Source organism: the organism of the source record quoted next, unplaced genomic scaffold (assembly GCF_019419815.1).
Source record: "Pyrus x bretschneideri cultivar Hongxiangsu unplaced genomic scaffold, Pyrus_bretschneideri_v1 Contig125, whole genome shotgun sequence".
Taxonomy (NCBI): domain Eukaryota; kingdom Viridiplantae; phylum Streptophyta; class Magnoliopsida; order Rosales; family Rosaceae; genus Pyrus; species Pyrus x bretschneideri.
In genome coordinates, this window is record NW_025999419.1 from 232,430 (window position 1) to 260,029 (window position 27,600).

The following is a 27,600-nucleotide window of genomic DNA, read 5'->3' on the forward strand; positions in this document are numbered from 1 at the left end:
TATGTCCGAGACCGACGAATTTAAAAATTTGGACCACTTATTTTAAATCCTATGATCCTGGTTAGTCCGTCCACTGATCCATTAAAACTGATCAAACGGCCGAGTATAGTCCTCATGTTTTTGGCAAAAATAATGTGCACAAATGCCTGTAGATCGTATTATGAAAGTTGCAGTTTTGTACCCACTAGTCTAAAACAGAGAGTAGGAAAGTAAATGATAGCCACTTGCTTGAGAACGTGGCACAAAGCAAGCTAGACAAATCCCTTATTTGATCTTATAATTGACCCAAAAAAAAGAGAGTTTGCAAGTGTGATTTTATGTATTAAAATTTAATTATTGAATTGTTTCGAGTTGTGTCTAGTTTTAGTATCAAACTCAGGACGATGCATGTTGAAGAAGTGTGTGAAGCAGTTAAGCAAGTTTATCTTTCATATTTATCCATATAGACTAGGAAAATGTAGAGCGAAGACTTTGTAAGGAAGTCCGAGAATTAACTTATGAGGCAGAGGAGATTAGTCTTGAGGTGTCTTCACGGTCGTCAAGAGGATCTTAATTGTAATCGTTCAAATAGAAGGAGAGAGAAGGGGAGGGAAAAAAAGAGAGGAGAGAATCCTCACCCGCAAAGAAAAAAAAGGAAAGAAAGAAAGTAAATGGAAAAAAGAGAAAGTTTGTTAATGAAGGTTTTGGATAATTTAGTTTAAGTTTAGAGTTTTAGGTTGTGCATACTCATCATTTATGCCACAACTATATCTATAAAAGAAATGTCATTGAGTACTATAATTTAGTTGTATTTCTCTTCGCTTGTAATAGATCTTAAAGTTGTTTTCAGCTTATAAAACGAAAACTTACTTCCTAAGATTTTCTGCCCCCTTTAGAAATGTGCATGAGATTGAAGTGTTTACGATTTCTTTGTCCTCCTCGTTATTATTAGAAATATAACCTCTAACAAGTACGAAGAATAACACTGGATCATTGTGTTAGTGACAGATTCAATAAAATTTTGCAAAAGTACAATCATGTTCCCAATATTGAATTGAAGTCTTCTTTGGATTTCTATGTCCGGGACAGACAAATCCAAACATCTGTACCACTTATTTTAAATCCTATGGTCCTCATTAGTCCGTCCCAGTGATCCATTAAAACAGATCAAATGGCTGAGTGTAGTCCTCATGTTTTTGGCAAAAATAATAGGGTGAAGTACTGATTTAGTCCTTAAACTATCATCTTAATGAAAATTAGATCCCTAAATTATTTTTTCGGTAAATGAGTCCCTAAATTCATTAAAAATTGCTAATTTCATCCCTACTATTATGTTTGAAGCTATTTTATCCATTTTTTCATTAACTTAAGTCATTTGACACACTTTAAAATAGTATCATCCTTTTCTCGCCTATAAGCCCTTAACATTTCATATAGGTTGCGAATCTAACATCTAATTTACCCTTCAAAGTTAACTCCATACACTATTTCTTTATAAAAAAAAAAAAAATTATCTATCTATCCTCGAATGTGTATCACATGTAAGTAACATGACTTAAATTGACGAAAAAATGAATATAGTAGATTCAAATCTAATATTAGCGATGTAATTGACAGATTTTTATAATTCAAAGACTAATTCTTCTGAAAAATAATTTAAGGACCTAATTTTTACTTAGATGATAATTCAGAGACTAAATTGATAATTTACCCAAAATAATATGCACAAATGCCTATAGATCGTAATTATGAGAGTTGCAGTTTTGTACCCACTAGTCTAAAACAGAGGAGTAGGAAAGTAAATGATAGCCACTTGCTTGAGAATGTGGCATTAAGCAAGCTAGACAAATCCTTAATTTGATCTTATAATTAACCCAAAAATAGAGAGTTTGCAAGTTAATTTTGTGTATTAAAATTTGATTATTGAATTGTTTCAAGTTGTGTCTAATCTTAGTATCAAAATCAGGACGATGCATGTTGAAGAAGCGCGTGAAGCAGTTAAGCAAGTTTATCATTCATATGCATCCATATAGACTAGGAAAATTTGTAAGGAAGTCTGAGAATAAACTTATGAGGCAGAGGAGACCAGTCTTGAGGTGTCTTCACGGTCGTCATGAGGATCTTATGTTGGAAATGTCAGAGTATCGGGTGACATAACTTTTCAAGTTCAAGTTTAATTGTAAACGTTCAAGTAGAAGGAAAGAGAATGAAGGGAAAAAAAAAAGAAAGAAAGGAGAGAATCCTCCTTCCTTTTGGGCAATTTACACCCAAAAAGAAAAAAGAAAAGAAAGAAAGTAAAATGGGAAAAAAGAGAAAGCTTGTTAATGAAGGTTTTGGATAATTTAGATTTTTTGTGTGGATAATTTAGTTTAAGTTTAGAGTTTTAGGTTGTGCATGCTAATCATTTCTGCCACAACTATAACTATAGAAAAAGTGTCATTGAGTACTATAGTATAGTGATATTTCTCTTCATTTGTAAATAAGAGGTTTTAGATTCGATTCTCCCCCAAAGTGAATTTGAGCCACATTATTACTAGCCCATTATGAGTCTAAGGCCACTCATTTTTCCTCAGTGTAGATAATATCGTTTGTTCCAAAAAAAAAAAAAAAAAGGCTCCACCAAATAAAACGACAGCCTGGAACCATTATATCTTTCAGCCCCACTCCTTATTGCAGGGACCACCATTTTTATTCAATATTTGGGACCATATTTTACTTTATTTTTTATTTTTTGGTAAGTAAATGGTGACCAATATTAATTAACAAATATCAAAACCAATTATGGTGATTAACTTATATTTTTGTAACCGACCTCACTCTTCTCCGACTACCATTTATGCTGACTAGCTTAACATATCCACTTGGTAGGTAGAGCACCCACAATTCTAAAAATATCGACTTAACATACCATTCAAAATAAAAAAAACTTCAAATTTACTCGACGTTAGGTAATTCAGATATACTCAAGTTGGACGGTGCACTATATTTTTTAAACAAATTTGATTTCTTTTGAACCGGTAATAGTTAAGTTTCAAACATGCTATATATTGAGTCCGAGTCTAACCAATAGAAGGAAAGTACTGCCAAGGACAAACTTGTACATGTCATAAACCTACCACACATTTTTTTTTTCTTTAGGGTTTAGACCCTTTATGCATCCCCTAATATATGCGATTAATGGAACCCACAAAAATGATCAATCATTCTCACAAATTGACATTTTATTTATTTATTTATTTATGTATTATAAGTGATATCAATATTCTAAGCTCGAGTAAGAGGAGGGAGACCAATGACGGATGCATGATTCTGCCTCTTAGGGTTCTAGTGTAAAAACCTGCCAAAGCGTTTAACCAAGGCTTATCAAATTTTGTCAAAGATGCATTTCATCGAAAATGTAATATCCACCAAGATAATTCACCAATTATCGGTAGAATTGTAATCAACAATAGCAAGAGCTACTGGCCAAAAGAAAAAATCCAAACTCATTTGAAGGCGACGCTTTACCGTTCCAAATAATGTTTGTCACATACTATTTATTGTCGAGGACACCTCATTCTAACTGCATCCCTGATCTATTATTTAAAAAGTAACAACAACAAATATAACATAAAAAAACTGCTAGTATGAGGAACAGTTAGACCATACGGCACTCAAATGCATAAGATATATTCCGCCATTGGATGTACGCACACACATATATGATATATGCAGGCCTTTTATGCGAAAGAATCTCCATTTAAAAAAAAATAAAATAAAGATTAGGTGTGGGACTCATATCATATGGAACTTTAACGATACCGTTTATTTTGTAAGTCTCGATTCATAGATTATCTTTGTAAAAATTCAATTCAATCCGAATCCATTTGCCTATTTAATTATCAAGATAAAATTTCATTGTTTCTTATACAACAGCGTATTCGTTAATTTCTTTGAACTCAATTAGATGTCTTAAACATTTCCGATTTGGCTAATATTTTGCAAGGATGATTTATAAGGTGCAACTTAAAAAATAGACAGTTCGGATCGTTAAAGTTTGATGTGATGTGAATCCTACAACTAATCCTCATTTTTATAAAAAAAAAATAAAGATCCCTTCCTTTAAAGGGTTCCTCTACACACACACACACACAATATTATATATTATATGATTTTCTCGCACAAGACTTCATGCTTTAATATGGGGTCTATTATCTTTTATATAGAGTAGGATTATCTTCCCTCTTATTCTCATCTCTTTCCCTCTTCTCCTCCTACATATTATTTTTTATCTTATTATCTCTATAAAAAAATAATATAAGATGTTGATGTGGCTAAATCGTAACCGTTTAAATAGAAGGAGAATGAAGATAAGAGAGATTAGGAGGGAAGAGAATCATTCTCCCTTCCATATAGGTAACCCTTCAAGTGTCTTGTTATAAAGCATTTTATCTTCACATAATCACAAATAAAGGAAAATAAAAGGCTTACAGTTGCCTAAGATAAATCGTTAGAGGTGGATTGTCCTTGTGTTCAATTCGTTACGTTCCGACGTTCCGAGTTTAAACAATTTTATCTCTTTCTTTGTGTAGATGAAAATAATGATATTAATAAAAAGATGAGTGTGATACGATATAATCTTTCTGCATTCAATTAAATTGTTGATTTCAACTCTGCAACGTAATTTGAATGGGTGTTGGAAAAACACGTGCACAATAATGTTGGAGAACGCAGTCTCATAGAGAAAACCTGATAGATTATAATACTATTTATAGAATGAGTAGTTTTACAAGAATAACCCAGTAGTTTTTTGTGATAAAACTCAATGTCTCTTAGACTATGCAAGTGATTAAAATGAGACAATATCGTTAATAATATATTAGCATATGGGCACATACAAAGTATGTGAGAAATTTTTTTATTTTTGTTTTTGAAATAGAAGGAGAGAGGAAGGGAATGATAGAGAACATGGGAGTGGAAATTTTTTTTTTTAATTAGAGATATGTTAGAATTACATGTAGGCAAGGCGTTGAAGAAAAAAAAAAAGCAAAATTTGGTTGTGTAAAATTACATATATGTCCCATATTTTCTTATTCATGTTATATTTTAATTAAAAAATTAAATTAATAATTTTATAAAATTTTAATTGACAACGAGTATTTTATTGATTAATAGAGATGACTGACCCGAATGAGCGAGTCACTTGAACATATCCACCAAGACAATCCACTTTGGATAACTCTCATGCACAACATTTGTTTTCTTGATTATCCGACCGTTTTCTATTCAAGACTAGTTTTCTAATTACAAAGCATGAAAAGTATACTCCCAAGTTGACTTTACACTGGATAAAATGAACGGTTAGATAATGGTGGAAAGTATCCAACGGTCTGGAATAAGCAACCAGTTCAACTTGGTAACCACCGGAGCCTTTGTCCGACAAAACTAGTTTGGATAATTACATAAAAATAACACTCGCATTCTTCTTGTATTTTACTATTTGCAAATAATGTATTTTTGTTATATAAATTTTATAATTCAAATTATTTAATTTCTTAAGTTCCATTTGAAGATCATTCATAAAAAAAATCATTCAAATCAAAGATTAATGTTTAATTATTCAAATGTATTAAATAAATATACAATTTAGTGTGAGTATGTTACTGATCCCTTATACTATCAATTTATTCTATACATATAAATGCATGATATTTGATCCGAATATTTTTATTTTATTTTATATATAGTTGAATGACTTCAAATGGTGCTTATAAAATTTATGTTACGAAAATACATTATTAACAAATCATGGAATATATATACATTTACAAATCGTGAAATGTATACATTTGCTCGTGCAAGAATTATTCATGAAATAATAGTTTAATAGTTGCGGCATTTACAGATTATGCCAATGTCACGGTAAATCTATCTATTAACCCTGGGATAAACGCATTTAACTATTTGTTGTCCCTGAAACTGTACGCACCTGATTCTCACCCCCACCACCCAACACATTTGTACAAGTGTCCAGCTGGGGTCCACCAACCAAAAGCCGAGGTGCAGCAACGGTCGTCTACGAACATCCAGCTGTATCCCACCAGGCGCACGTTTATGTCCTTTTATCTAATTTACGCCTCTCTTCCGTACAACACACACTTGGGTAATTCACAGAAGTAAAAAAATTTAAAAAAATTACGTCATTCCTCTATTCGAAATCTTTCTATAAATTAATTAAGCGACTCAAGCGCTTATGTAATATTTTTACACCAAAATAATTAAAAAAACAAATTAAAAAAAAAGAAATAAAAGAAAAAGAAAGCCTCTGCTCTGCAAGACGCACGTGCGAACAGATGCTGACGGTGACGCGCGTGCGAGTTCATCCGAGGTAAACACCGACGAAGAGCTAGCTAGTAGAGAACAGTAGAGGCGTGGGGATTACAGTAGAGAAGAGTACCAGGGAATGCGGATTAAAAATCGGCGATTTTTCGGTGAGAGCGAGATCTGGGGACGAGTTTTTGGGTTTGGGTGTCCTGCAAATTCCTCAGGCTGCGGATCGCCAAAACATCGCTCTTCCGGATGTCAATAAATCGCCCGATGCCGTCGATTTCGCTGTCGGCAGAAACTACAAAACAAAAACAAAAAAAAAAAAGCAAAAAAACAAAATTAAGAAATGAAAAACCGACGGTCAGGATTGAGAGATTGAGAATGATTTCATCCACATTGCGTACCTACGCGCTTCGCCGATCCAGGCAGTTTAGTGAAGCCATTGAACTGAGCCAAATCTGAAACGGAAGAAAAGGGACGGTCAGGATTGGGATTCAAATGAGGAAGAGATGAGCGAAGAGCCGTTGATTAATTAATAGTGTACCTGATTGGGAGGGGACGTGGGAGAAGAGGAAGAGGATGAGGAAGCAGAGGAGGGTGAGGACGGGGATGACGTGGATGGATTTGTGCGGTGCAATGGACGGCGGTGATGAAAGACGGTGAGGCTTCGATGCTTTGTGGTCCTCGTCGTCTTCGTAGGCTGCAGAGATTGAAGAGGAGGAGGAGGAGGCGGTGGTGGAAAAGGCTAAAAGATCCTTAATGCGGTTGGGGGAGTCATCGACGGTGAGAGTCTGGTCCTTGGGTCCGCCGTGGGCCTGGTGGAGCTTCGACGGCGAACCGCCCAGTGACTGTCTTTGCATGGTCACAGACTCACGGACAGAGAGAAAGACAGAGAGAGAGAAGAGAAAGCGAAATTATTAGTGAGCTGTTGTGTGTCCAATACTCTGATGTGGGATTTTTAAATAAGAACTTTCTTTTTCTTTTTCTTTCGATTCGTCGCTTTTTAAAAAACAAAATAAAAAGAGAATTATGGATAAAATTTTGTTCTGTATAAGAATGTATCTCAATTCGTCTTTGACGAAAATTAAATTTAAAATTTTTCACTTACAAGTAAAGAAAAATACTATTACATCGTAGTACTAACATATGACTTCATATTTTTAAATACTTATTATATGTATGAGGTAAGTAAATTTTTCCTAAGAATAAGAGACATATAATTCTCACCCCAATTTTATAATTTTGTTTAATTTTTGCTAACAATTTAGAAATATTTTTTGTATAATTTATCTTGTTTTATTTTTACAAACTTTTTAAGTCGAAAAAAAAAAATCAAATTTCAAAAAAGAAGTGGTTGAGATATTTTTGAGTTGGATACCAATAGATATCATAATTATTTCTGACATATTGAGAACTATCTGTTTAGATGGCCTACATGCTTAATCCTTTAAATTTTTTGGTGTTTCAATGTTGGAACTCATTTGGATGAACTAATAATATCATTTTTGAACTTTTGATTCAAGTTGAAGTCGTTGGGTCATTTTCATTATCTTTAAAATTGATCAAATTAGATTTGAACCGTTAAATTTTAAAAGTAACCGTTGATTTTTTTTTTCTTTTCAAAAATGACTATTAGATTGCTACTGTCAGTAAATCTGAACCGCACAACACAGTACTTGGAAATGAATGTAGTTGGGCGCGCCTCACTCAATCATAAGCTTAAAGGTGTGATAGCCGATGGATCATGGATGACAACAATGGCCGCGTTCCCACCACCCCCCCCATCCCCCCCCCCCCCCCCCCCCCCCCCCCCGCGCCCCCCCCGGGGGGTCCTCCTTCTCTTCTTCCTCCTATCACATGCCGCTGCAGCTTGGGAGGGTCTCGGCTCGTTTGGGGATTTTTTTCCCACCCCCACCCCCCGGGCAGTTTGGAGACAGCCTTAAAGCAGTGTGTTTCATCATTTTTACTTGAGTTCGAATAAATCGCTTATCATTTGTCAAAATAAATTATAGAGTCTAACTGAGTAAAGTTATTGAGTCCAAAAGGCTTAACAGAACCTAAACGAGCACATCTCTCCTTGATTTGGAGATTCAGAAGTTTGATTCTTTTTGAACTCGGTGATTATATTGAACACAACCACACATCAAGCCTTGAATATCATGGGCAATGAACCACGAGCTTGTGACTTAGTGGTAAATGGCGGATTGCGAGGCTTTCTTTAAACTAAAAACTGGAGGTCTTGGGTTGGAAACCTGTTATTGGTAGGAAAGTCAAACATGTGGCTAGGAGAAGGTTGAAATGTCTCTGTAAGTCTTCTCGGCCCCGAAAGGGATGAACAATTATCCTTTTAAAAAATAATAATAATAATAATGGGCAATGATTGGATGATTGGATTTTTTAGTCAATTTAATCTAGTTTCTACCATTAAAGTTAAATTTCATGCACGTGTACTCAAATGATCTTCAAATAAACAAAATTATTCCTTCATCTCAACCCTAATGGGCTGAGTAGACCAGCCAGCTGCATACTAAAGTCCACAACTATCAGGCCCAAGGCCTAAATAATTCGCCAAGCTCTCTAACGGAAATTTGCATCCACAATATGGGTACATCAACGCACTAGGTTAGTGATCTTGAAAAGCATTCACTTTGTTTAGCAAATAGTTTAAAGGCTTTCGTTGTCATACCTATCATAGGATAGTAGATTACGTGTTATTTGAGAAAAAAAAAAAATCGAGAACCAAACCAACTTGAACTGGTTAGGTTCGATTTCTAGTCCTTGCTTGACAAGTTTGGGTGAACCAAATTCTTTTCACTTGATTTTGCGGTTTGCCGGTTTTTTCCCCACCCGTACATGCAATTTTACTCTCAAATTGAGTATAACATGGGTGGCCTAAGACTCTCATTGGGTGTCAATATAATCACTCCCTCAAGAAATAAGAAGTTGGAAGGCTGAATGTGGGCCTGAAATTTTAATCACTGTTTTGGTGCTTTATGCATAAAAAAGCCCATCAACCGAACCAAACCGATTCGATGAAACGAACGGTTGAGATCAAATGAGAAATTGAGCATCCCCACGTACGCGATGACGCTTTATTCGGTGACGCGAATCAGAGGGAAAACTTGAGAGAAACGAAAACCTAGAAATAAAACCAGAGAAAAACTCAGAAACTGCGACAAAAAATCGATCAAACATTCAAAAGAATGGTGCTTTGGGAGATCGCATTAGGCACCGCCTATTTCTTGGGGCTCCGCCGCGCTTACAGACTCGCCCTCAAGATTGAGCGCCGCCTCATCGGCCCTAACCACCCTAAGATCCGTGAATTTGCTCACAGGTATTTCTTTTTCTTTTTCTCTCTTTGTTTAGGATTTTATTTGAAATATTTTGATTTCTCTAGAGTTTGATGCGTGAATTAATCAAACCATTAGAACTGATAAGAAAACCTTGTATTCCATGTAATTTGTGTATTATTTTCTTTAAAATTTGATTTAAAAAAGTTGTATGTGATTTCGTTAGTTTCTCACCGAAATGTAGGCATATTTGTGTTTGTTTTAAGCTTCGGAATTGTTTTGATTGTGTTATATGATTTCGGAATGTGTCGTAGATCTTATTACGTCATGAAATTAGCTGTGAATGTGCAGTGATTTATCTCTCTATTGTTTCATTGTTGAATGTTCCATTGCTGTTGGGCAAGTTAGTGAAGCATTGCCTAGATTACGCCGAATTAGTTTATAAATCGAATAATAGGATATGGGGGCATTCCGCCATCCACATTAGTTTCGTTGCATTGAACACTTTAAGGTTGCTAACATCTTTGATGCTCCGGTTAGAAAATGCAGTTATTAGATAGAGACTTAGGGCAAAAGGGGTAGAAGAAGGCCTAGGAAGACTTGGAAAAAGACTTTAAGAAAAGACATGGACTACTTGGAGCTAAAGGAAGACTTGGCGCAAAACCGAGTGCAGTGGCATTCTAGGATTCCTACAGCTGACCCTTTCTTAGTGGGATAATTCTTTGTTGTTTAAACTTCATGTGGTTTGGCCTTGCAGGATATGATCAGCATTTTTCGACCCAAAAAACAAAAAGATTTGATAAGCGTTTAGTATCCTGGACGGTTAATTTGAATATTTAGCACGAATACACTGCTCACCAGTAGATATATAGCATTAGAGCCTGATTAATGAGGTGTTTAATTAGCTGTAGGATTTGAGGGCTTTGGTCAGTGATGTTTATTTGTTGCTACCGTCCCGTTTCTTTTCTCGCTCACTATGATATTGCAATAGTTGTCTGTTAAACAATGACTGTTTATCATTTTTGCTATTAGTTTATAACTGCTACAGCCATTGTGTTTTTCTTTCATTCAAAGGCGAACACGTGCTGTGTTTGATGTAGCTGTCAAGGTTCACAAGAACGTTCAGCAACGAGACATAGAAGTTGGTAGAAATCTTGGTAACCGGATCCTGCGCTGGCTCGATCGGATGAAACCTGAAGCTGAGATTCGGCGTCCCCTGGACAAACCTCCCACTGGTTCTAACTCTAGCATGAGTATTACAAAGCAGGTAAACTCCTCCCAGCTCAAAACTCCTGGAAGCACTCAGATAACCAGAAATCAGGACTCTGACAGACATCTGTTTTCAACAATGACAAATATGTGGTCTAAACCGTTGCCTCCAATTACAATGATGATGAGATCACGAAAACCTTCTGGGAATGTGACCCACTACCGCCACTTATGCATGAACGCGCCTCAACCATTAAGATCAAACTACAGTACCGGTGGGTTTGGGGGAGTTATACGAAAGGATATAATGCAGTGGATGCTGCAAAAATGATGGGACAGAGGTACTTGCCCTTTGTGTTTTCGTAGGAGCCAAAGAATCTTGGGATCGGATTAAGGAGCGATAGGTTTTGAGGATGTGATACGGTTCCTCTGAAGTTGAGCTGACTGTTGTTTCTCAAAATCTGCTTTCAGATAAGTTTTTTGTCTATTCATTTTCTGGAACAAACTACAAGCACAAGTGTTTGGTTGTTCTTTGTTCTTTTTGTTTATTTTTGGGAAGCTATAGTAACGCAGGACATGATCGCGATGATTTTGTAATTAAATTAAGGAGATTTTAATTCATAATTGTTGGTTCAGACCATAGTCAGCAAAGTTCTCATGTTCATGTGTACTGAAATAGTGAATACCTCCCCAGTCGCCACTCTTTCACTTGGCCCGACGGGCGACGGTGATTGAAGGAGGCTGGTTGGAGATTAACTTTGGAGCTGCATTTCTAACCAGTTCGAATTTCAGTATAACCGGTGAAGTTTATCGAGGTTGATTTGCGTTGCTTCGCTTCCGAGGTGATGCTATTTTTGCTTACCCCGGGAGGAGTTTGTTGTTTGATGCTACTTTTGGGCCTTGTTACTTGTTAGTATTGAGTGGTAGAGTTTGTTAGAGTTTATTCTCTAAGCTTTAGGATTGAAATCCTGAAGCCTAATCCCAAACTCCAAAAGGGTACATTTGGTACACAAGACATGGCTCGATTTGACCTTTTTTTGTATCCGATTGGCATGGACAAAATTGAACTTTTTCACATTTAACGAGCATCTTTAACTGATATGTCCAAATGCCATGCGAAGTTAACGTTTGACATAACAACACTTACTACGATTTGTAGGTAAGAACCAAAAAACACGACGATTTTTATTAGTTGTTGAGTGGCTTTATTGACACTTCACAATTTATTGAACAAGTGTGCCACAAAATTTTAGTATTGGATGTCTTGATATGAAACTACTTAGGTCCCACAACTCTTTTTTGAAAATTTTCTGAGTTCACACTCGGGTCTAATGTGAGATAACTTTATACTAAAGGAGCAAATAATCACACACCTTGACAAATAAGACATGAAGTCGATTGTTTGGAGGCTTCACGTGAGGTATGAACTCATACTTATTAATTGTGCATCAATTTTAGTGATGTTCATATGATATGAGCTCTACGAAAACTATTTAATTTTTTCATAACGGTGTTGCATCATCTCAAATTTTAGGGTTGAGTTTTTCGTCCTGAAATCTCGACCTCGAATCTCGACCCCAACCCGATTCCCCCTGCCCTGAAACTAAAACACATTTCGGTATTCTTGAATTTTGAGATCCAAAAAGTTTTGGTTTGGGATCAGGACATAAAATACCAGTTGACAATTTTGGGATCAGGATTCAGGATTGGTTTTCGGTTCCTGCCCACAACTTTGCCCTGGTTTAAAAGAAGTTAGTAGCTATCAACCCAAATTTTGCAAGTTTTCAGTAAAGCAGACTTGTAACTAAGTAGGGCATTAAACTAAAATAATAATAAAAAATTGCGTGATTTTGGGATAGAAGATCCAAAGTTTTGGGCCCAAAGAAAAACTAGGTGAGCCTATTAAGGAAAGGCCTGGCTCTTAGTCCATACGTATGAAGAGTCTCCCAGGCGTCTCGAGGGCGTAGTTGTCGTCCATTTTTCCAGACTTTCAGACCGACTCAGTAGCCATATCCTCCCTCTCCCCATTTACAGGTTTGGTTTTTCCTTCTTCATCTTCCATTTGTTCTAATTTAATTTAATTTGTAAGGCCGTTTCGAACTTCTGATGTAGGGATTTAAGAATTAAGGTATTTTTTGATTCATGTATAATATAGGGATTTAGGATTCAATTAATCTATAATTTAGGGATTCAATTGATCTATAATTTAGGGATTTAGGATTGAAGAATCCCATGAATCAATGTTGGATGATTCTAAAATTGAGTGTATGCCGCAGGAATGATTGAATCCCGCAGGAATGATTGAACCTTGGTTGTCTTCTTAATATGATTTTTTAATTTTTTGTTAATTGATGTACTTCTCAGACTTTTTTTTTCCCTTAATTTTTCTTAGAATTTTAAGCAAGCTTCCTGTCATGTTATACCAAAATCAGGTCCAAGGATTCTTAGAATTGGAATTATTAATCTCTTGTTAATCTGAAATACTAGTGCTTATGGAGATTGTATAATTTTTAGGGATATAAATATTATGTAGGGCTCGTTTGGAAGTGCTTTTAAATTGGCTGAAAGCGGTTTGGAACCCGTTGTCAATAAAATGGCAAGTGAATCCTAAACAGGCACTTTATTTCTTTATGCTAGAAGCACATAGTAGGTGCTTTGCAGGAAGCACTTTAAGCTTTTGGAACCCAAAAACATTTTCTCTAAAAGCAAAGTTGTTCCAAACAAACTCGTAATTGTTTGTTGAAAGTGTTTTCTACTGCACAAGAATGTGCTGATCCTGATCCTTGACGGATATAAATATGATGTAATTGTTTGTTAAAAGTTTTTTCTACTTCATAGGAAGAACCTGATCCTCATCATCTTTTGAATTGTAGGTAACAGAAGCCACAAACATTGTCACAATGGAATTGGCGGACAAGGCCGTCGGATTTCTTTTATCCTACATCAGTTTGTCGATATTCACTTACTACACATTTTGGGTGATTATCCTGGTCAGTTGTACTTCTTTCTCAAATCAAATGCTTTATTGCTTCCCACACTTAAGTAACCTGATGTCGTCTGTTGTTGATATATTTACCGTCATTTGTGTTTCAGCCGTTTGTAAACAACGATCACTTCATCCACCGGTATTTCCTCCCACAAGAGTACGCCATACTAATACCTGTGTTTGCTGGCATGGTGCTTCTCTGCTTTTTATGCATTTTCATTGGATATGTCATGTTAAAATCCAAAAAGAAGAAAGCTTGATGACAGTATTTCCCCCACTTTTAGTTTCTTTTCATTTCTTTGGAGCCGAATCCAAGTGTTTCTGAAATGATCAGATACTGATTACCTTTCTTGTTCAGTTTTTCTGGATCATTTCTAATTCACTTTTCTATACCCCTTTATCGGTGATTTAAGTGCTCGTTTTACATTAAGGCCTCGTTTGGTGTCTTGGACCGGAGTGGAATCGGTAACCCACAATGTTTCATGTATGTTGAAGGGGGTAGTGATTTCGGAATGTTTCATATATCATATTATGTCATGAAACTAGCTGTGAAAATGCAGTTATATCTCAATTGTTTCGGTGTTGAATGTTCCATAGCTTCCGAGCTGGTGCTATTTTTGCTTTCCCGGGAGGAGTTTGTTGTTTGATGCTACTTTTGGGCCTTGTTACTTGTTAGTATTGAATGGTAGAGTTTGGTACACAGGACATGGCTCGATTTGAACTTTTTTTGTATTCGATTGGCATGGACAAGATTGAACTTTTTCACATTTAACTAGCATCTTTAACCGATATGTCCAAATGCCACGTGAAGTTAACGTTTGACATAACAAAGTGCTCTAAACAATGAATTAACACTGACTAGGATTTGTAGGTAAGAACTAAAAAGCACAATGATTCTTATTAGTTGTCGAGTTGTTTTTATTGACACTTCACAATTTATTGAACAAGCGTGCGACAATATTTTAGCATTGAATGTCTTGATATGAAACGACTTTAGGACCCACAAGTATTTTTTTAAAATTTTTTGGGTAAAGTATAAAAAACTACCTCAATTATTGGTGTCACGACACTTTTATACCTCATCTTTTAAAATTGACAATGTCATATCTCATCTTACGAATTTGTGCCAATGTTATGCTTTCTGTTAGCTTGGTTGTTTATTTCTCAGTTAAATGATGATGTGGCTTGATCCAGACTCATTTTCTATTAAAAAAGTAATAAAATATTATTAAAAACTAAAAAAAAAATCATTTAATAATTTTTAAATATTAAAATAATAAAGAAAAGTAAAAAAATTAAAATTCAAAATTCAAAAAAAAAAAAAACCCTCACATCCCCTTCCCCACCCCGTCTCTCTCTTCTCCCCCATTCCCCTTCCTACAACCCATAAAAAAGAAGAAGAATAAAAAAAAAAAAACCAATTTATCTTCACCCCCCCCCCCGAAGCACCCACCCTCTTCCCTCCACCCCCATTTTCTCCGCGCCCAGGTTCTCAACCTTTGGAATCAGCCTGGCGAAGGTTTCCCGATTCCACCTTAACAGGATCTGGGTTATTTATTTATTTATTTATTTTTTGGGTTGTAGGTAGTGGGTGTGAGGTTGGGTGCAAAGGGTGGGTGTGAAGGTGGGGAGGTTGGGTGCGGAGAGTGTGTGTAGGGAGAAGAGGGGGTGGGGAGCAGGGAAGACAAATTGGTTTTTTTTTTCCTCTTCTTTTTTCTGGGTTGCAGTTGCAGGAAGGGGGAAGAAGTGAGAGAGAAAGAAAGGGGGAAGGGGACGAACCGAGTGTTGTTGTTGTTTTGTTTTTAAATTTTTTTTTATAGCTTTTTTTTATTATTTTAATATTTAAAAAATATTAAATGATTTTTTTTAGTTTTTAATAAAATTTTAATAGAAAATGGGCCCCGGATCAAGTCACATCAGCATTTAACTGAAAAATTCATGCCAAGCTAACGGAAGGTATAACATTGGCACAAATTTGTAAGATGAAGTATGACATTGTCAATTTTAAAAGATGAGGTATGAAAGTATCGCGACACCAATAGTTGAGGTAGTTTTTTGTACTTTATCCAAATTCTTTTGAGTTCACACTCATGTCCAATGTGAGATAACTTTATACTAAAGGTGCAAATAATCACACACCTGGACAAATAAGACATGAAGTCGATTGTTTGGAGGCTTCATGTGAGGTATGAACTCATATTTATTTATTGTGCATCAATTTTAGTGATGTTCATACAATATGAGCTCTACGAAAACTATTTAATTTTTTAGAATGATGGTGTTGCATCATCTCAAATTTTAGAGCTGAGTTTTTTCGTCCTGAAATCCCAACCCCTAATCTCGACCCCAACCCTATTCCCCCCACCCTGAAAGAAGCCAAAACAAATTGAGCCTCGAAACTAAAACACATTTCAGTATTCTTAAATTTTGGGATTCAAAAAGTTTTGGTTCGGGATCGAGACATAAAATACCAGTTGACAATTTCGGGATCAGGATTTAGGATTGGGTTTTCGGTTCCGGCCCACAACTTTGCACTGGTTTAAAAGAAGTTAGTAGCTACCAACCAAAACTTTGCAAGTTTTCACTAGAGCAAGCTTGTAACTAAGTAGGGCATTAAACTAAAATAATAATAAAAAATTATGTTGGTGCGTGTGATTTTGAATAATGCTATTCAGACCATGTTTTTGTACCACATTTTCATACCACCTTAAGTAGCATTTGATGTGGACAACCATATCATTTGAATTAATCAGGTTTTTAAATTTAGTTCATTATTTAATAAACTAATACTTAAGAAAAACTAGTTCATTATTTAATAAATTTAGTTCATACCACCTTAGGAGGAGTCTTTCTCCTTCCTTTCATTGGGTTTTGCAAATTTTTCAAATAATATGACTATCCACATCAGATGCCACCTAAGGTGATATAGAAATATGATATAAAAACATGGTATGAATAACATTACTATGTGATTTTGGAATAGAAGATCCAAAGTTTTGGGCCCAAAGAAAAACTAGGTGAGCCTAGTAAGGGCCTGCTTCTTAGTCAACACGTGTGAAGAGTCTCCCTGGCGTCTAGAGGGCGTAGTCGTCGTCCATTTTTCCAGACTTTCGGACCGACTCAGTAGCCATATCCTCCCTCTCCCCATTTACAGGTTTGGTTTTTCCTTCTTCATCTTCCATTTGTTCTAATTTAATATAATTTGTAGGGCCGTTTCGAACTTCTGATGTAGGGATTTAAGAATTAAGGTATTTTTTTTATTCATGTATAATATAGGGATTGAGGATTCAATTAATCTATAATTTAGGGATTCAATTGATCTATAATTTAGGAATTTAGTATTGAAGAATCCCATGAATCAATGTTGGATGATTCTAAAATTGAGTGTATGCCCCAGGAATGATTGAACCTTGGTTGTCTTCTTAATATGATTTTTTACATTTTTGTTAATTGATATACTTCTCAGACTTTTTTTTTCCCCTTAATTTTTCTTAGAATTTTAAGCAAGCTTCCCGTCATGTTATACCAAAATCAGGTCCAAGGATTCTTAGAATTGGAATTATTAATCTCTTGTTAATCTGAAATACTAGTGCTTATGGAGATTGTATAATTTTTACCGATATAAATATTATGTAGGACTTGTTTGGAAGTACTTTTAAATTGGCTGAAAGCGGTTTGGAACCCGTTGTCAATAAAATGGCAAGTGAATCCTATTTATTTCTTCATGCTAGAAGCACATAGTAGGTGCTTTGCAGGAAGCACTTTCAAGCTTTTGGAACCCAAAAACATTTTCTCTAAGAGTGCTTTCAGTCATTTTGAAAGTTGTTCCAAACAAACTCGTAATTGTTTGTTGAAAGTGTTTTCTACTTCACAAGAATGTGCTGATCCTTGACGGATATAAATACGATGTAATTGTTTGTTAAAAGTTTTTTCTACTTCATAGGAAGAACCCGATCCTCGTCGTCATTTGAATTGTAGGTAACAGAAGCCACAAACATCGTCACAATGGAATTGGCAGACAAGGCTGTTGGATTTCTGTTATCCTACATCAGTTTGTCGATATTCACTTATTACACATTTTGGGTGATAATCCTGGTCGGTTGTACTTCTTTCTCAAATCAAATGCTTTGTTGCTTTCCACACTTAATTAACCTGATGTTGTCTGTTGTTGATATATTTACCGTCGTTTGTGTTTCAGCCGTTTGTGAACAACGATCACTTCATCCACCGGTATTTCCTCCCACAAGAGTACGCCATACTAATACCTGTGTTTGCTGGCATGGTGCTTCTCTGCTTTTTATGCATTTTCATTGGCTATGTCATGTTAAAATCCAAAAAGAAGAAAGCTTGATGACAGTATTTCCCCCACTTTTAGTTTCTTTTCATTTCTTTGGAGCCGAATCCAAGTGTTTCTAAAATGATCAGGTACTGATTACCTTACTTGTTTTGTTTTTCTGCATCATATCTAATTCACTTTTCTATCCCCTTTTATCGGTGATTTAAGTGCTCGTTTTACATTAAGGCCTCGTTTGGTGTCTTGGATCACAGTGGAATCGGTAACCCACAATGTTTCATGTATGTTGAAGGGGGTAGTGATTTCGGAATGTTTCATATATCATATTATGTCATGAAACTAGCTGTAACGGGCAGTGAGATCTCAATTGTTTCGGTGTTGGATGTTCCGTTGCTCTTGGGCAAGTTAGTGAAGTTTTCATCTTTCTCAGCTTAGATCTGGAAACAACAAAGAAGACATGTATGGCTGTTACAAGGAATATTGCAATCATACGAGTAGTCGTATACTCGACATTGGTTCCGTAAATGCCTTAATTTAGACGAGCAATATAAGTTTTTACAAAAATAAGCATAACACATCAATATGCGGTATCGTTTAACTGAATGTAAGCTTTATGCTAAAATGTTTTTTGCACTCGATCATGACCGGCGAGTTATCCAAATGCGTCAATGTTGGAAGTGCGTAACTTGCCAAAAGCAAAATGACCATAATTAAAAACATGTTTAGTTTGGCCATAATGGTAGAAAGAACGAGTAACTTTTTATTTTCTCAGAGAATGATCCCTTGGGTGCAATTGAATTTTAACGCGAGGAGTTCTACACTTATGAGGAAGAGCCAAAGATGCGAGTCAATCGTAAATGAAAATTGAATTATCCTTTAAAACTACTTGAGCAACGTATTTAACAGATGTGAGTTACCAAATACGAGAATTCCTAAATTTAGTCTTTATTTGGGATGATAAAAGCAACCAACAAGTTGTAATAAATTTTTTAAATCTCAACGATCACACAACTATTTATTATTTCCCACAACTATTTTTTTTTTTAGCAGATTAATTGATTGACAAATTTATTGCAATAGAGTTGCAAAAATCGTAAATTGGATCTCAACGATCACATAACTAGTTGTTATTTCTCACAACTATTACTTCTTTTTTTTTTCGCAAATTAATTAATTGACTAATTTATTGCAATAGAATTGCGAAAATCGTAAATTGGACTTACACATCGTAGTCCTGAATATTATAAACATTTAGATATCATTAAGTAAAAAATAGATGACAAATTGAAAAAAGAAAGCGACTAGTCTTAATTGTTTGGCAATAAATAGACAAATGTATTTTTCGAGTATTAATATTCATTTCATAACAAAATGAAAATGTGACATAAGAGAATAAATTTGTTAAGGAGTAAAGCATCTTTTTTTTATAATAAACCCGTTTTAGCACAAATATCATACCGCACCTAATGTATTTGGTACAATACTCATACTCATGTTCCACACATCGTATATAACGTTTATGAGCTACAGTTGCGTACTTTCCACAATCCGTTCAGAAAGCTTTACTTACCTTACTAGAAGGACTTTTAGGCTCAATAATGTTATGGTTTTTGAAATTTAGTGCTTTGATAACTCTATCTTTTCGTCGTTTTTGTTTCTATTAAGAAAACAACTCAAGGATTACACATTTCTATATGAGCTGTAAATGTTTAAGGCTGCTGAGCACCACAACCCTAGAGATGTTGAAATCTTCTAAATAACTCTATACACAAGTCAAGTGCAAGAAAACTTAACACAGTTATTTTGAGATGAGAAGTTAATAATTTAGAAAATTTGGTATGACAGAACGTTTAAAATGTTAATTCATATGACAAATTTAAAAAAATTGTAGAAGTTGATATGACATTTTAAAAAATTTCCAATGAAAAATTGTGCTTGCTCCCTCGCTACTCCTAACCTAATTACAAAATTATAATTAAACAATAAGAATAAGGGAACTTTAACGAAAAGTTTCGGTACTGTTCACTTTAATGAAAAACTATATTTTTACACTAAAAAATCAATCATAGTACTATTCAATTCACCATTTATTTTGCTATTTTCGTTAAAACTCAAAGTTTTCAAACTATTTTTATTAGTTTTCCTTATTAAGCAATAAGAACGCAAGAAGTTCAACCGATATCAATGGAGGCAACTCTCTCTGATCCACAACACCCCAAAATCACATCACATTGCATGCAAACAATCAAACGAAACATAATAAAACACGAAAACTGAAGAGACAAATTAACTATATACCTGAAAATAAAGAAAATCGATGGATGGATGAAGGATGATGATCACGTCTAAGAGACTAAGACCAAGAATTATCGAAAGCAGCGGAAGTAATGGCGTGAGCAAACTCCTGGAAATTGATTCTTCCATCGCCATCCGTATCCGCCTCCTTGATCATCCCTGTCAACTCCTCCGCCGTAAGGGCGTGCCCCAGTTTCGCCATGGAGTGCGCCAGCTCAGCTGCCGTGATGAATCCATTGCCGTCCCTATCGAACATCCGAAACAACTGCCTCAGCTGGTCCTCCGTGTAAGGAGACTTGGCCGAGAGAAGCTCCGGCGCTACCAGCCCTACGAACTCGGAAAACTCCACGAGGCCATTGCTGTTTGTGTCTGCCTTCTGGATCAAGGCATCGAGCTGCTCCGGCCCCGGCTTCAACCCCAGTGAGCGGAGAAGCGACCCCAGCTCCAGCTGCGTTAGGCTTCCGTCGTTGTTTCGATCAAACGACCGGAATATTTCCCGCAGGTCCGCGATTTGGTCGTCGTCCAGCTTCACTGGCTGCTTGTTGCTCATGACCAAATGCTCGAGTTCGAACCTCCCTCCCCCTTAGTTGAGATGAATTTAGTGTACAATATCGCTCGTAAAAGAAAGAAGCCGGATCCGAATGTAATTGGGGTCAATATCTCCTTGAATGTCGGACCTTTTCTCCTCCTTTTTGGGTGGAATCAATTGCTGATCTCGATTCAGAGTCTTTGACCCAAATATCGGATCCGGTTCCGATGTATGATCATCCACAACACACAGAGATGAGAATAATATGATCAAAATATAAAGAAATGCATGAAGAAAGTCTTTTTGCGTTTGTAAAATGCGGTGAGTGAGGCGGAAATTACGTGACGAAAAGTGTGACTCGACACCCGCGCACGTCGGTCTTTGCTGTCAACCGCTTTTTAAACAAGTTGGGAATTGGGTTGGTGTGCTTTGAGATTGGGACTTGGGAGGAAGGGTTAACGGTCATCTTGACGTTTCACGTTTTTGTTCATTAATATAAGGTTGTGTGGAATAAAATTTATATTAACATTGTATTATTAAATCAAAATATAACACAATAGCGATAAATATGTTTTATGTAAGTCATCATGTTTTGGGGTTCTCCTTCAAAATATGCTGCAATCGTTGATGAAAAATGATTTCCGCATTTTTTTTTTTCTTCCTTCAATACATATTCATGTTGTATATATTCTTAATTCTAATTTGAATATTGAATTTAAAGGCACCAGAAATGAAGAGAGGGACAATCACTTCTGTTTGGTTTTGGTGGGAGGTTGGTTTGGATAATTGGATTTGGCAGGGTACAGGTTAATTCTTAGTTTTAGGGATTATTATATTTTAATATGATATTGTGAGTGGGTGGAGGGAGGGAGAGGACAAGGGGAATGTTCTCATAGACTTACGGAAGGCTTCATGTCTCGTTTAATAATCATTTCATTTTTAAGTTTTAATTTTTAAATGTTATGATTAAGAATCACAAGAAAAGTATATAAAGGGAGGACGAGCGACTGAAACAAAACCTTGGAAATTGAAAACAAATTCAATTGGTTTTTATTTTAAGTTATCATGTTACGTGTCTTTCCTGCTATATTTGTTCTACATATCTGCCACCATCATTCCTCCGCTCTTCCGTTTCCCTCGTCTCTCCAGTGCGTTTCTCCTCTATAACTAACACGATAAAAACAAGATATAAAATAGTTATCAAACGACCCCCAAAAAATAGATTCGGATAAAAAAAAATGACAACAATGTTGACGAAATGTATCTAACTGATGCATAACAATTCAACCAACCCTATTCCTTAATCTGCATTTTAATCATTGGCCTCTCAGCAATGCAGACTGGAAGCGGAAGCTGCAAAATAGGGATACATTTTCATATCTGAAAAATACTCAAGTACACAATATGAATATACCATCATTTTCCTTGTACGAGTTTGACTATATGTATATGACCTCGTATCCATGACACAACCGAACTGAACGTACCGCGTTACTGATATAAAAGCGGGCTCCCTTCTCTAGCAAGCACAAAAAGACCACCATCCCCCCTTGAGATCCGAAGATCCTCATCAAGGTATGTAATAAGAAGCCAAGACTTGGTCTGTTCACCTGGAACGGGAACCTTAAGCGGTGGCTGACCAGAAATGGTCCTAGAGATACCTGCAACAGCATCCTGCAAAGGATTGAGAGTTTGCTGGACGGGCGATAAATTGATTTTCTGCCCAAAGACTTCCACTTCTTGAGGGAGATCAACGCTTGACTTAATCTCCGGAGGCTGAAAGCTGCCTTCCTTGAATTCCACCTAAATATGTACAGAAGTAAACTGGTAAGGTTCTGGTGCACATCTACCCATGTAATAACTTCATGTTATTCAGTCTGATTTGAGTGCAAGTGATACCTGGATTCTTGACGGACTCCTAACTTCAAAGCTAGCAGATGCACTGAACGAGAAGCTAGCAAAAGGGCCGGACAGCGTGGTGGAGTTCAAAATGGTCAGGCTGCTACTGTTGATCGCTTGGGTTATTTTGTTTACCTTCAACAATGGTGTGCCACCTGCTGCGAGTAGTGGCAACAGCTCAGAGGATGCAGTGTACCTGATTTATAGAGATGAAAATAAATAAACAAGATCAAGGAAACAGAAAGCCTCTGGTGTATACTAAAATACTTGCTCTATAACTAGAGGGGTAAAAGAGAAACAGAAACCATTAAACATTTCACAAGGACAATGGTCAACTTGTTTCAAGGCATCCAGGTCAAAAGCAATCAGAAAAAGAAAGGTTTCCGTCAATGGTAGCGTATCGTCTGAGATACATGTGGTCGTTACCACATGTGTTACACTATGCAAGGCTGCTAAAGCCAACCATAACAACAAAAATAGAAGTTCAAAGGGTACCATGCATGGCCACACAACACCTAACATAATACAGAAGAAATTAATTACTGAATTGAACACAAATGTCATATATACGTCTCACATGATAAACGTTAAACTGGAATTCAGTTTGCAAACTATAAAAGGGACTCTTCAGATGTTGCATCATCTCATTATTTTAAAACGCTCAATTAGTGGAAGAGATTGGCAAAAATCAAAAGCCTTCTTCAAGAGAAAATTACTTAAACCCAAAGCCTCAGAGGAGCAATGACAGTTATTTATAAAAAGAACTTTGGAGCATGATCATGCCACTTTTTCCAAAATGCACATTTCATCTCACGTTTAAAGAATTATGCTATTGCGTTAGACAACATAGAATATTTTTGGTCCCCGCCCTAAATTGGTGGTGAGCACCACCACCACATTGGTTTCCGTTAGATGAGGGTGGTTTAATCAGTCTACGTCTACTACACAAGTCTCGAAATTTAAACTCATCTAACGGCCATTAATACCACCACCCCTAGGAGTGGTAAGCAAAACTACACCGTGTCATAGGAAATGCTTTTCTTTGTTAAACATTATTTCACTAATCTTTTTAAAACGACTTGGAATTTGTATAGCAGAACTCTAGATGAGTCAAATGGAAATCTCATTTCTAGATGATTATGTTTATTGAGTTCAAAAATGTCATTTGAAAATTAAAATCCGTCTCTGTCTCTGTAATTTTAGTTTTGTGCGTGCACTCATCGTATAACACTGGCTAAGCAAAATAAATAAATAAATAAATAAATAAATACAGACACAAATTGAACTTACAGCAAAACCCAGTTGCCATCAAGAAGGCCCGGATTCTCCGTCGGAGCCGGGTTGGGATTCGCCGCCTCCAACTGGCTAACGAACTCTAAAGCCTCCGCTCTCACCTCGGACCCGGCCCGGAACCCGAATTCGGTCCCATAAACCGTGTCCACCAAACCCCTCTTGAGCTCACTGAGCTTACCATCCACCTTCTCCTCAATGGCAACCTCAGTTTTGGCCGCATTTCCATTCCCAACTTCTACAACCCCATCTCCTCCGCCTCCCCATTCGTCCTCGTTCTGCGGAGGGTCCGATTCGGAGAGTTTGGACCGGGGCTCCGGCTCAGGGTCGGCCTTCTCGCCCCACTCGTCAGTAATCTTCGTGGGGCGGTCGTCATCGGTGGGGGTGTCGCCGGAGGGAGAGGCGCGTAGGCGGAGGGGGGGGAGTTTGGGATTAGGGTTTGGGGAGAAGAGAGAGAAAGATTGGAACTTTGGGGTTGGAAATGAGGATGGGGAATTGAGGAGGTTTTTGGAGAGGACAGGGGAGGAGGAGTGTGAGGTGAAGATGAGATTCAGAGCCATTTCTTTTCCCTTTCTTTTTCTTTCCAGTGCTTTTTGTTTTGCTATTTGGTCGTCATCTGCTATTTAGAGGTTACAAATTTACAAAGAAATGTTGTTGGATTGTATCCACTACCTTTTTTATTTTTTATTTTTTTTATTTTTTTTAACAATCGATATTATCTACATTAAGGATCTTAGGTCATTTGAAGTAAGTGACTTGTAGTTCAATTAATTAAGGGCCTTAATTCTTATGCACGATGTCTTATCTTTGAATCTTCTTTCGTAGTTTAAGTGAAGTAGTGTATTTTATTATGTCGTTTATATAAAAGCAACATTGTGTGCCTGCATTGTTTGACAATCATCTTTCCATATTGGCCTCCAAGAAAGTGGCATTAGGGTAATATCAAGATTGAATTCTAACAAGTCTTTAAATCTTCCTATTCTCACGAATTTGTTTCATTATAATTTTGGTTAGAGAACATCATTTTCATTGGTGTTTATTACAAAAAGTGGGCACTGACATTGATAGCAAACCTCAATTACCACCATGCAGCTACTAAAAAGGAGTACATGTCCTTTATGTAGAAGTCTCTAGTAACAACCATTAATAACCATTTGTCCTAATGCAAGACTAAATTAATGACATGTGAAATTCACATGCTAATGAAATGAAATTTATCTTTTCAATAACCAAGACTTAACCTTGCAATAGACTTGATAGCAGGGTCGGTTTGGAGAATTTTGAGGTCCGGTGCGAAGTTAAAAAATGTGCCCTAAATTCATATAAGAAAATTATTTATTTTTACACATAAGACATTGATCAAATTATACTTAGACAAGCAGTTCAAACTCAATAATTTAGAAACACAGAAAGACTAATTTATTTTGTATCCAGAGAAGGAAACCAAAAAACTTCAGACTTACATGTAGATAGACGATGAGTTTTGTTATCCATATGAACTTTTAAAGTGTTTTAGTATAAATTGTGAGGTGTTTTTTCTTATTTACTAACCTTGTCAAAATGAGACTAAAAAAATAATGATATTTTCGAGTCTTTAATTAATATGTATAAGTAATGAATGCGCACTAAATTAAACATTTTGATGACACGTCATATGATTTGCAAATTTGTTCTAAAAATTTGGTCTACATATTACTCTTTGTAGAAGATTAGACTTGAATTCAAACAAATATTTAAAAATAGCAACCCACTTGCTACTAGCTAGTAACTAAAAATAAATTAACAACCAAACAAATATTCATAAAAATTGAAAAGAATAAACACGCATATAGCATTTCGAACTTAAGAAATCTCGTTAATTTTAAACAATAAAAACCATTACTTCTAATTAAACTTCTTGATCATTTAACCAAATTTTATAAATTTATACTCTTATGAAAAGAAATTTCTAAAAATTGAAAGTAAATAAGCACAGGTGGTGTTTTAAACCCTAAACCTCTTCATTATTTTCAAATGACAAAATCAACACTTTGAGTTAAATTTCTTTGTCATCAAATCAAATTTTATAAATTTATACTCTTATGAAAACATATATAAATACAACATCCTAATAATTTTGATGCCCTGAATTTTTTTGGATCCTAAATGGTCGTCCTGCCCCTACTGGGCCTGGGCCGGCCCTGCTTGACAGCCCGAGGCATAAAAGATCTTCAAAGATCTTCGGCCTATATTATACAAATGTAAGTTTGTGTGTGCCCGCGTGATATGAGGATTGAGCCAACAATATCTAAACCTACAGTATTTGGCTGCCAAAACTGAAGAGCAACCAACTGCTATTGATCGGTTTGAGGTTGTGCGCGAAAACACAAAAGATTGCTGGGATGAAGATGCAAAAGTATAGTGGGTAAGTTAGTTATTTACGTTGTCTCCTCTATAAGATATAGTTTTTTACTGAAAATTATTATCTTTTTTTCCCAAAGATCCCTCACTCTCGCCTTGCATAATGAATTTGAAACTGTCAAACATGGTATATATACACGCATTCCCCTTCCGTTGAGGTATCCTTCAAATAATTTTATTTGAGGGACACTTTGTGGTGCTCATTCCGTAACTTTTTCAGCGTGTCTATATTTGTTTGAATGTGATGTATGTGACCGTATGTTTGTCATCTGTTTGCCAAAATGTCCCGCTAGCATGTTTCAAAATTGAACTAGGCTTTGAATGTTTGATTAATATTCTCACTTGCAGATGGTAAAAAAGAAGCTCCCAACCGCTCTTTAACTGCTCAAGAGGTCCTAAGACAAACTTCAAATGCTAGTAAATGCAGGTACCCGGGAGGAAAGAGTTGCCGCACAAGCAGATGTTCATGCCTGCGAGCAAAGCCTCTTCGAGCTCGATGACTTCAAGATGTTTTGTTGCCTCTCGGCACTTTCCTACCAAGGGAAGCTACTCACGGTGGATTATGCGATGGATCATTACGTGAAGGGAGAGATATTCATGGTTGCTGAGGGGAGGGCTGCAAGGGCCGTCGGAGCTGCCGCCCACTGGACTGCGTAATTAGTTTGCTTTGGTTTGATGTCATTGGTTTGCTTCCAAACAACATTTCTCTCTTAATTTCTTCATTCTTATACACATGTATGTTTATAAATGTTTGAGCATGTATGTATCATGTATATATGCATGCATTTATGTATGAATTGGCTTGGAATTCCTTTATCTAGTTGATATACTTTTTGGCTTCACATTCTATTTTGGCTTGGTTGAATTTGAAAGCATTATATTGTGCTTCAGTGTTATATTTCACTTGTAAAATTTCGAGGTTTCTTGAGGCCTGCTGTTTAGACTAGTATTACTAGTGTTACAGTTTGGCTCGTTTACTTCAGTTCAGAACGTTGGCCTCCACATAGATTTGATAGAGATGAAGAAGGATAAGAAAGAAGATCACCTAGCAGCATGACAGATATGAACCATATGGTGGATAAGAATTAGACCATCTGCCTTTGGAGAAGAAGAATACTACTTT

General features: G+C 36.2%; 5 protein-coding genes and 1 non-coding gene across 13 annotated transcripts; 3 read left to right on the plus strand and 3 right to left on the minus strand.

Moving 5' to 3' along the window:
* Window positions 1-6,167: 6,167 nt before the first annotated feature.
* LOC103962504 lies at window positions 6,168-7,112 on the minus strand. Its single transcript, XR_007256103.1, has 3 exons — window positions 6,830-7,112; window positions 6,690-6,743; window positions 6,168-6,583 (listed from the first exon to the last, which is right to left on the minus strand). It is a non-coding gene; the product is annotated as an uncharacterized LOC103962504 (transcript).
* Window positions 7,113-9,388: 2,276 nt separating this feature from the next.
* LOC103962503 lies at window positions 9,389-11,424 on the plus strand. Its single transcript, XM_009375217.3, has 2 exons — window positions 9,389-9,619; window positions 10,650-11,424. Exons 1-2 carry the CDS (start codon window positions 9,489-9,491, stop codon window positions 11,113-11,115), a joined length of 597 nt encoding a protein of 198 aa, XP_009373492.2. The 5' UTR covers window positions 9,389-9,488; the 3' UTR covers window positions 11,116-11,424.
* Window positions 11,425-12,681: 1,257 nt separating this feature from the next.
* LOC103962502 (dolichol-phosphate mannose synthase subunit 2) lies at window positions 12,682-14,362 on the plus strand. The gene is made up of 3 exons (XM_009375214.3): window positions 12,682-12,818; window positions 13,658-13,774; window positions 13,878-14,362. Exons 2-3 carry the CDS (start codon window positions 13,685-13,687, stop codon window positions 14,028-14,030), a joined length of 243 nt encoding a protein of 80 aa, XP_009373489.2. The 5' UTR covers window positions 12,682-12,818; window positions 13,658-13,684; the 3' UTR covers window positions 14,031-14,362.
* On the plus strand, window positions 12,696-18,259 carry LOC103962501 (dolichol-phosphate mannose synthase subunit 2). Of its 4 annotated transcripts, none has more exons than XM_048578586.1 (3): window positions 12,696-12,818; window positions 17,749-17,865; window positions 17,969-18,259. In XM_048578586.1, exons 2-3 carry the CDS (start codon window positions 17,776-17,778, stop codon window positions 18,119-18,121), a joined length of 243 nt encoding a protein of 80 aa, XP_048434543.1. In that variant the 5' UTR covers window positions 12,696-12,818; window positions 17,749-17,775; the 3' UTR covers window positions 18,122-18,259. The 4 variants fall into 4 exon arrangements, with proteins under 4 accessions (XP_048434543.1, XP_009373488.1, XP_048434542.1 ...); XM_009375213.3 differs by lacking the exon at window positions 12,696-12,818 and adding an exon at window positions 16,774-16,924; XM_048578585.1 differs by lacking the exon at window positions 12,696-12,818 and adding an exon at window positions 16,805-16,924 and having other exon boundaries at window positions 17,714-17,865.
* Window positions 18,260-20,259: 2,000 nt separating this feature from the next.
* On the minus strand, window positions 20,260-21,399 carry LOC103962500 (probable calcium-binding protein CML11). Its single transcript, XM_048578584.1, has one exon. It carries the CDS (start codon window positions 20,907-20,909, stop codon window positions 20,418-20,420), a length of 492 nt encoding a protein of 163 aa, XP_048434541.1. The 5' UTR covers window positions 20,910-21,399; the 3' UTR covers window positions 20,260-20,417.
* Window positions 21,400-21,908: 509 nt separating this feature from the next.
* Window positions 21,909-24,694, minus strand: LOC103962499 (plastoglobulin-1, chloroplastic). 5 transcript variants are annotated; one of them, XR_007256107.1, is made up of 5 exons: window positions 24,078-24,694; window positions 22,788-22,983; window positions 22,376-22,691; window positions 22,181-22,241; window positions 21,909-22,049 (listed from the first exon to the last, which is right to left on the minus strand). XR_007256107.1 is itself a non-coding variant. In XM_048578583.1 (4 exons), exons 1-3 carry the CDS (start codon window positions 24,635-24,637, stop codon window positions 22,380-22,382), a joined length of 1,068 nt encoding a protein of 355 aa, XP_048434540.1. In that variant the 5' UTR covers window positions 24,638-24,694; the 3' UTR covers window positions 21,909-22,055; window positions 22,376-22,379. The 5 variants fall into 5 exon arrangements, 3 of the variants coding, with proteins under 3 accessions (XP_048434540.1, XP_048434539.1, XP_009373486.2); XR_007256106.1 differs by having other exon boundaries at window positions 21,909-22,055; XM_048578583.1 differs by lacking the exon at window positions 22,181-22,241 and having other exon boundaries at window positions 21,909-22,055.
* Between the last annotated feature and the right edge of the window lie 2,906 nt (window positions 24,695-27,600).